This window comes from Chiloscyllium punctatum, chromosome 9 (assembly GCF_047496795.1).
Source record: "Chiloscyllium punctatum isolate Juve2018m chromosome 9, sChiPun1.3, whole genome shotgun sequence".
In the NCBI taxonomy this organism is placed as follows: domain Eukaryota; kingdom Metazoa; phylum Chordata; class Chondrichthyes; order Orectolobiformes; family Hemiscylliidae; genus Chiloscyllium; species Chiloscyllium punctatum.
The window spans coordinates 54717655-54727888 of NC_092747.1; the positions used below are offsets into that span (position 1 = coordinate 54717655).

Sequence of the window (10234 nt, forward strand, 5' to 3'; positions counted from 1 at the left end):
GGAGAATGTAATGTCTAATTAAAGGACAGCGTAAAGTATACCTGTGAAGTGTACTGTTTCAGTTGTTTTAAAAAGGGGGCGTACTGTGGTTTAAAATAGAAGTGACCTACAAATACATAGTTTCATCAATAATGCTTTTAGTCTGCTGTTGCCAAGAATATATTAAAATGTCTTGTGTCATTCTTAAAGTTCTAAACCAGAAATTCAAACTTCATTCTAAAAGTCATTGATTGCTATAGGGATTATAAATTTGATATTTTAAAAATCTCAATGGAAATTGTACAATGTGTATTTCTTCTGTTGTCCATGTTAATATTACAGCAATGAGGTTATTAAAACGCCTTGCATTCAGCACCTTTAATATTTTACTTCTCTATTGAACATAAGAATTAAGATATTTTCCTGGGGCTGTCCAAAGTGCAAATTTTAAAACTTGGTCTCATTAAATATATGGAAATAAGAGAGATATCAGAATTTTATACACCTGAATCCAGACACACTGCCCATTTCAGAATATTTTTCCCTACTTGTTGATTGATTTGTTATTTTTGAAAAAAAAACTGATCTAAAACAAAGCAGGTGGCACCAATAAGCCTGTGGAGGAAAAATGGGAAAATCCACAAACTTTTGTCAGTATTTAAGGGCTTTTCTCACAAAGAAAGCTACTGTCCCAAACATTAAAATATAACATCATAACTATAAACACAAAGATTATATCTAACTGACATAAAGCAATAAAGCTCAGCATCCTGATTCAACAGTTGTACAACGTAATCCCTTGTTTTTAAAAAAAAAGTCTTATAATTTTATGTTGAAGCAAAATTGTATTATATATTGCATAGAAAATAATAAATTGTCCAAAGTACATGCAAAACATTTGTAGAAAACATTTTTTCCTTACCGATGATAAGACTTACTGCAAATCCTAAGGGAGCCTGTGTCCATATAAATCCATGTCCAACAACATAGACTGCCTCTGCTGTACCATTAATATAAGCACCACCAACCCATGTGGCTATAGGACAGATACAAGATGATTAGAAACTAGTCTTATTTATTTCAGTTCTTTGCCACTTGTATCTATAATACTAATTATTATTCTTACCATTATCATCATACGTTCTGAGACCATTGTTTTGTTTTTAGCACTTTGAAAATGCCGATTTAATGAATAGGCAGGAACTTGGGCAGAAATTGTGATATAGAATATCTGCCATTTTGATTTTACCTCAGGATATCCACCTGGGTGCAGTGAGAGATGGAGGTCTCCTCTTATCCTTAATAAGCAAACAGCGAGGAAGTTATTCTGAGGATGGAGCCAACCACTTAATTTTTCATTCATGCCAGTGAAACACCCATTTGAAGGAAGAAGCAAACTTTGCACACAGTTGCAGGCAGTAGGTCTGCAGGACAGTGGTTCCCAAACTTTTCAGTGACATGGCATAATTCAATGAAGAACAATTCTTTGGCACACCACTTTTATCAACTGAATTGACTACACATAAATGTCAAATTTTACTTGCAGTTATGATGGTTATGGTCTTACAAAAGAGATTTGCAACATAGTGCATACAACAAGCTAAAGGTTTAATTAATATTTCATATTTGTTTTATATTAATTTTTATTACCTTTGTACAAAATTTCACATCACACTGTTTGAAAACCACTTCAGTAGAGATATCCCTTTTCTCCTTTTCATGATCTTTTAACTTTTACTGTCTAAGAGTGCCTCAATTTAAAGGCATCTTGATGTCAGTGGGCTGCTTCAGCAACACCCACATCTCCTAATACTATTGCTCAGGCTTTAGAGCGGCCAGGCCTTCGATTGGATCATCAGCATGAACAGTCATCAGGGAGAGTGTAACAACTGAACAGCAGATTATTTCATAGTTTATTATTTGATTCATTATTATTATTTAATTATTACTATTTGATTATTTGAAATAACTATTTCATTACTACGTGTACTGTATTGGGAATTCCAATGAAGTGCACAATGACATTGCACCTCTACCTTGAATTTAAGTTCAATGTCAGAATGAGCAAAGTTATTTTGTTTGCTGACTCTAAATGTCCTTTGTGAATGGGATTGAGAGTTTCAATTAACCTCTCAAGTTGAAGTAGACCCTGTTATAATTAGTGCTCAGAGTGACTACAGGCTGAAATCGAGGCAAGGAAGGCTCACTGTACATCAAACCAAAGTACACATGCTAACTAACGGTGACACTGTAACCCTGAAAGTGTTCCCCAGCAGACAGAACCAGCACGTTACTAAAAAGTAAAAGTAAAATGGTAAGGAAAGATCTCAAATAACATGGCACAAACTATAACATTTCTTCTCTAAAAAGGTACCCTTTTAATCATTGGAAAGTGTAAGAGTAAGTATGAATGAAAAAGCTCACCAGTCATAGTAAAAATACCAAGAATTAAACCTATGTCTCTCCGTCCTATCATAATAACTTCATTTCGAAGTAGTTCGCCATGGTTTGATTTTGATTTATTTTTCCAGGCTGCCCATATTCCAATAGCTAGGATGATCAAGTAGAACAAGATGATTGCGATTAGCCCTCCAATGTCGACACTCATTTTTCAATTGAAAATGCAGCGGGTGCAGAATGCTGTCACCAATGGCTAGATAAAACAGAAGTATTAGTATTTATAAACATCAAACAAAAATGAAAATCATTATTCCTAAGCCAATCAAAATGCCAACCTCAGGTGAAAACAAAGAGGAACAGAATAATGGATATGAAAGAGAACAGCCATTTTTCTTATGTCACAGCAATCTGGTGTAATAAAAACTTTCATATTAAATTCCTCTTAAGTTCACTTCCCAAAGGCAGGTCCAATCCACAGTACCTTCATCTCCAGCACAAGCAAGACAAGGAGGCAGGACCCATATCCACAACAGGTAGGATCAAACTGTGCACCAATGGCACCAATCTGATCCTCACTCACCAACCAGCCCCCTCAAGAAGCCTGATTTGTTGAGATAACATCACCCTCACATGAAGGTTCTTGCCTGGATCTATTCATTATGCTAGTAGAGGTTGCAATTTTCTTTCCAACACATGGCTGATTGAAATCCCTCCCACGCGTATTGCAGACCATATTTTGGAAGGATTTATGAGTTGATACTCAAGACTGATTGGCCAAAGAATAAACAAACCTTTCTTAGTCATCAAGACCTAGAATGATCCTCAAATCTGAAGCTCTGACTCAGAAGCAGGGATGCCCCCCATTATGCCAAAATATCCTATATTGTATTCATACATCTCATCTCAATAAGACAAAATAGACTTGAGTTTCCAAACGAGATCAGAGAGCTATGTTCTTTACTCTTCTTTTCTCTTCATTTATAGACAACAATCCCAAGAATGAGTCAATGTTCCAAGGCATGCAGGTTACTGAGCTGGAATAAACATGATCATTCTGTAAAGATGATATCGTACTCTACCATTAACCACACCAGTTTCCTATCTAGGATTTTCCAAGACATGAATATAACTCATCCACTCTACCTTTATGACTTACCCTCATGTCATGATTGAAACTCATGAAGTTGTCCCAACATGCAGGAAGTGGTGGATGTGGGTACAATTACAGCATTTAAAAGACATTTGGATAAGTACATGAATGGGAAAGGTTTGGAGCTATATGGGCCAGAAACAGGCAGGTGGGGCTAGTTTGGTTTGGGATTATGGTCGACATGGACTGGTTGAACTGGAGAGTCTGTTTCTGCGCTGTATGACTCTATGCTTCATAAGTGCTGAAAAATCTAATTGTAGTTATTTTAATGATTGTGTAATAGAAGCAAGATCAAAGAAATAACCTTAAATAAATTTTGGAGATGGGGACCGATATAGTGATGGGAACTATAATTGCTAGAGGATGATAGCTGAAGGCTTGATCACTGCAGGGAGTTGGGGTTCGTAGTTTAGAGTGAGAAGACTCAAATAAAAATGGAAATTGTTGGCAATATTCAGCAACATTTGGACTTGTATCTTGTAGGTGGTAGACAGGCATTGGAAAGTTAAGAGATTTCCCAACCTCCAACTTGTTCTCAGAGCTACATAGAACATGGCTGTTCAGTTCTGGTCAGTGGTAACTCCAATGTGAAGAGAGTGGGACCTGCAGGAGATACCTCTACTTTGGTTAAGTGTGAAAAAGAAATCAAAGAGTTAAATCACAGGAAATCTGATTGTACATTGTTCAATGAGAATCTGCTCCGAAGGAGCGATTCTAAAGGGCTGAAATCTATAAAAATGTATCATTTATAAATAAGAAGTATTTAATAAGGAACCTAACAAAAGGGAAGTAAAGTTAAATCAAGTCAAATTAAAATAAAATTACAAAGAAAAGACAAAGGGAAATAAAGTTGACACAAATGAAGTAAATTTAAGTTGTTTTTTTTTAAGTATGTTTATAATTACTCTAAAGGTGAGAAATAGTTTTCAAAGTTAGAGGGTGGCAGGTCAGTTGGACCAAGTGGAGTATATGTCTGGCAGTAATGTGTGAAGTGATGTACATGCCATGGGTCCAAGCCAAAGACATTTTTAAAAGATAAAGCAAAGATCACAAAGATCTAAAACAAAATAGAAATGGCTGGAGTAAATCATCTGGCCTGGCAGCATCTTCAAAGGGAAAACAGAGTTTCAAATCCAGTGACCCTTCTTTAGAACTGATAGCAACTAGGAAAAGACAGTATTTTTGCAAATGATAGGGGATGGAAGGGCAAAAGATTGAGCAGATAGAGGCAAAGACAGTTAGGCTGACAAAAGACTGAATAATAGTAAATCAGGGAAGGAAATAAATCTGATAATGGGGTCAATGTGGAGGTGGAAATGGATAGGCTCTGCTGAAAACAGCCCATGTCATGACAGGGCCAAAGGTGAATCAAGCCTTTAAGTTATTGAACACAATATTGAGTCCTGAATGCTGTAGGGTTCCCAAGTGAGATATGAGATAGGCTGTTTTTCCAGTTTACAATGAGACTCCATGGGACACTGCAGCAGGTCTGAGACAGAAATGTTGGCCAGGAAATAGGATGGTGTGTTGAAGTGGCACGGAACTGGAAGCTCAGGGATATTTTTATGGACAGAACATAGGTGTTCTGCAAAGTGGTTGCCCAGTCTGTATTTTGTCTCCCCAATGTAGAAGAGACTGCATTGTGAACAGAAGACTAGATTGAGTGAAGTATAAGTAAATCATGCTTCATTTGGAAAGTGTGTTTGAAGCCCTTACTTGTGAAGGGGGATCATCGGCAAATGTTGCACATTCTGTGATTTCATGGCAAGGTGCTGTGGGAGTGAAGGTGGAGTGGACCAGTATTTCGCAGAGGGAATGGTCCCTACAAAATTCTGGGTCAACCTATTGACCACTAGAGCTGTGAATGATGGATATGTTAGGGATGGTTTTCTAGAAAAGCATGTTGAGAAACCAACGAGTGGCTAGGCTATTTTAAATAAAGTGTGGGAATGGGCAAACAAATAATCTTATTGTAACAGAGCCTTTAGGTATGAATGACCAGAATAAGATATGCATGATTTGGAAATGCCGGTGTTGGACTGGGGTGTACAAAGTTAAAAATAGTCCAACAGGTTTAATTAGAAGCACTAGCTTTCGGAGTATAAGATCACCTGATCAACCACCTGATGAAGGAGCAGCGCTCCGAAAGCTAGTGCTTCCAATTAAACCTGTTGGACTATAACCTGGTGTTGTGTGATTTTTAACAGAATATGATAGAATTTTACATTATGGTGAAAGTGAGATATTTCAGTCTGAAGCAAGGGTATTAAATTTGAATCAGGGAAATTATAAAGAAATAAGGCAGAAATTGGCTAAGCTGATTTGGAAAATAATGAAAGGGGACATGACTGTACAAAGGCAATGAACAGTCTTTAAAGAACCATTACATGACTTATTGTGACAATACCTTCCTTCAAGGTAGGAACATAAAGAAGGTCAGTCCACCATGGCTGAGAAAAGGAGTTAAGAATCGTAAATGATTAAAAGAAAGAATTTATAAAGTGTTCATCAGAGCTGTGTTCAGCATCATCAGCAGATTTATTCTCCTTGTCAACACTAGAGAAAATTATTATGATTGACCTGAGAAATCTTTCATTTCTCCGCCATTCCAAGGTAATATTTTTTAGATTAGATTACTAACAGTGTGGAAACAGGTCCTTCAGCCCAACAAGTTCACACTGACCCGCCGAAGCGCAACCCACCCAGACCCATTCCCCTACATTTACCCCTTCACCTAACACTACGGGCAATTTAGCATGGCCAATTCACCTAACCTGTACATTTTTGGATTCTGGGAGGAAACCGGAGCACCTGGAGGAAACCCACGCAGACACGGGGAGAATGTGCAAACTCCACACGGAGAGTCGCCTGAGGCGGAAATTGAACCTGGGTCTCTGGCGCTGTGAGGCAGCAGTGCTAACCACTGAGCCACTGTGCCGCCCACGTCTCCTTCCTTGCACTACTACTACTACAGTTTTTAACTTATATCCTTTCCTGATGACACCTTGTCTGAAGATTCCTTGGACATTCTTTTAACTGCAAACAGTCACCTATTTAACTTGCAGCAATTGACTTTGGTATGTTCCATCTTGTTACAATGAAAGCATATCATCTTTATATCACTTGGCTTCCAACCTTTCCCTTTAATTACTTGATATCCTTCTGTTTGTTCCCTAAAACTAGTCTTTCTTCCATTCTTGACTTTATATTCCACCAATTTCCCTGAGAATTTCCATATAACCATCTCCACACCTGCAATGTTTTGTCTGAGTTATCATGTGTATTTATCAGAACTGCTCCTTCTCAGATTCTGAACTTTTATACATCAAAGTAAATTTTTAAAAATTTGCTAGAATGTTATTTCTGAATTCTTCCATGGTCAAAATTTCCCTTTTGTTCTCATTTTCTTCTCCAGCTTGAAAGATCTAAATCACTGATCCCAAAGTGCTTCTTTCACTCTTACAAATTCTAGAAATGTCTGATTAGGTTTCTTTTTTTAATCATTCTAAACTTTAAGTAAGTTTGTAAGTATTAAATATCATCTTTTTGATAGCTTCATTCTCTACAGGTTGCTCTTCTGATAAGCTGCCAGTTATAGTTATTCCTGTCAAAACGTTTTTTAACACTAAGATCCAAACCTATTTTGGCCACATCATCTGCCCAGCTACCTTCTCAGGAAGACATAAAATACCTTTCAACTCCATTCTCGCAAACTTAGCCATAAAGCATAGATTCCCAGTGAAATCAAACACCTCCAAACTATTACCTCCTCATTTCATCTCTAATTACTCTCTTCCTTTGGAATTCAAGTTTGTCCCTCCCTCTCTTTTTGTCTTTTTCCTCACTTTCCACCTTCCTCTGCTTTTTTTTCTCTTTCCATTTCAAGTTGCCCTAGCTCTATGTCCTTCTCTATTACCATGCGCTTTTCTTTTACTCACCACTTACAGAACATGGGCTGCAGTGGTTTAAGAAGGCAGTTCACCACCATTTTCTAAAGGGCAACTAGGGATGGTCAATAAATGGTGGCCAGCCAGCAAGGGAAAATTTCCTTAGTGTCTGATTTTCTTATAATTTATGTCTTTTCATTTCTAAATATATCTTAGCTAATTCCAGCTGTAATATCACAATTTTAAGTTCTCTTTCTTTAAATTCTAAATGCTGGTTAATCACATGAAGGACTTGGTGTGGTATGGTGGCTCAGTGGTTAGCACTGCTACCTCACAGCATCAGGGACCTAGGTTCAATACCTGCCTTGGGCAACTGTCTGTGTGAAGTTTGCACATTCTCTGTGTCTGCATAAGGCTTCCTCCCATAATCCAAAGATATGAATTGACCATACTAAGTTGCCCACAATGTTAGGGGTAATGGAATGGTCTGGATGGGTTACTCTTTGGAGGGTTGGTGTGAACGTTTTGGGCTGAAGGGCCTGTTTTGATACTGTAGGGAATCTAATCTCATCCTAATGAGATCCTTCTTTTACTTCTATCTTCAATTTATCTGCTAACACTCATAGCTTAGCTTTAGCCAAGGATTTCAAGGAATCTACTGCTTTACCTTCCACTTCCAGAAAACTCTTAGCAATGTCATCTTCAAATTCCATTTTGCAACCTTAATTACTACAAAGCTTTTTAATGTCCAGAACCAACATATTTCCATTACTTTAAAAAGTAGGATAAAGATCCTTCTTGAATCCAGTGAAATCAATTTTTTCTAAGCGCCCCAAATGTTATGATCCCAATTGAAGTCATTAATAGACAAGTCAGATCTTAGACTAAGATCTGGTTTGATAGATTATATTTTAGTTTTTGGGTTTTGGTGAGGTGGTCTTTCATTGAAACACAAACATGCAATCTGCAGGTTTGGTTTAAACAATAAAGCATAGGTTTATTACACAAATGAAATAAAGAAAAACAGAAATTAACCAAACTATTTGGTCAGTCACAGTGAAGCAGTTGGAGGAACCTAGTGAGGCCTTGCTGTGAGATATGTGCAGATCGCCATTTTCTGCCTTGATGGTTGGACAGAATATGTCCCCAGTAATCCTTGTCCTGCAACAATATTTTATAAGGGCATCACATCAGAATTTTGGTGAGCTTTTGGGGTATAATGTGAGGTTGATTGTCCCATGAGCTTGGACATCCTCCATTAGATCCACTGGGAGCACTTGCATATTTCCAAGTCTTGAGCTAGAGTGTTTTAATCAGTATAGTATCTCATGTTTCTCTGGACATGGTATCCAACTGGATCTGTATTGTTCACAAACAGGAACAGTAAGAATGTCCTCTGTGCTCCTCCTTTCCAAATAGACCATTGGAATGCCTTAGCATCAATTTACTTGAAATTAAAAAGATAATTTTCTGGGCATTGATGTCGGGAATCCTTTCTTTTCCTGCTGCATATTAATGATCTTGATTTTGACATGCAGGGGAAAGTTTCAAAGCTGGTGGATGATAAACTCTGGGGAGGATAGTGTATCACCTCAAAAGGACATAACAAAGTTGTTGGAGTGGGTGGCAGGTAAAGGTTCAGAAATGTGAAGTGATGTCTCTGGTTTGAAGAACATGGACAGTCAATAAAAATAAGGGCACAATGTTCAAGTGGGTGCAGGAGCATAGGGATCTGACTCTCTATAATCACAGAGAGCTGAAAGTGGTAGGAGAGTTAAGGAGGGCATTTAATAAAGCATATCGAATCATGGGCTTTATTCTTAGAGACATAGCATTCAACAGCAAGGAGGTTTTGATGAAATTTTTCAAGAGACATGTTAGACCTCAGCTCTAGTATTATGTTCATTTCTATTCCACACTATAGGAAGGATGTGAATGCATTGGAGAGAGAGCAGAATAGATTTACAAAAATGAAACCAGCGATGTGAAATTTCGGTTATCAGGATAGATCAAAGATGTTGGGAGTGTTGTTGTTGGAGAGATGAGGGCTGAAAGAAGATCTGATGGATGTTTTCAAAATCAAGAGAGATCTGAATAGTCAATGGGGTGAAACTATTCTGACTCCTAAGAGGTTTGAACCAAAGAAAGTCATTATATGATTTGCAAATTTAAGAATGTGATGTGAGAAAAACATTTTCACACAGTGAATGGCTCATTTCCGGAATGTACTGCATGGAAACATGGTCGAGGCCAGTTCATTTGAGGCATCAGATGATTATTTGAATAGAATGTGCAGGACTGTAGAAAAAAACAGGAAACTGACACAGATGCATAATGCTCATTGAACAACCTGCAGCGACACATTGAACTGAACTGCCTCCTTCTGTGCTGTGAAAGTTCGATAATTCTGTGTTCTTGGTTGACTACTATTCCTGACGGATCAAGATCCAGGTGCTCAAGCGACTTACTTCATTGCTCATAAAAAATAAATGCATGCAAACCCAGGCATATTTGTCTCTGAGAATGAACTGCCATTTGGCAAAGAGAAATTACCTGTTTGTGCTCTCAGATCCTGAACTCATCACAACCTTGGCTCAAACATGGACAAATGAACTGAATTTCAGAGGTGAGGTCCAAGTGGCAGCCCTTAGCATCAAGGCTTCATTAAACTGGAATCAATGACTATCAGGAGGCAAACTCTCTGCTGGTCGGAGCCATACCTAGCGCATAGGTTGTGGTTGTAGGAGGTCAGCCATCTCAGGTCCAGGCTGGAGCTCCTCAGGGTAGTGTCCGAGGCCCAGCCATCTTAAGCTGCTTC

At 38.0% G+C, this 10234-nt stretch overlaps 1 protein-coding gene across 1 annotated transcript in view; it reads right to left on the minus strand.

Moving 5' to 3' along the window:
* Nucleotides 1-2587, minus strand: part of LOC140481691 (high-affinity choline transporter 1-like) — a 92555-nt gene extending 89968 nt beyond the window's left edge. The window contains exons 1-2 of the mRNA XM_072578266.1: nt 2404-2587; nt 902-1015 (exon numbers count right to left, since the gene is read on the minus strand). Coding sequence (XP_072434367.1) covers nt 902-1015; nt 2404-2587 — 298 coding nt within the window. The remainder of the gene's footprint in view (nt 1-901; nt 1016-2403) is intronic.
* Between the last annotated feature and the right edge of the window lie 7647 nt (nt 2588-10234).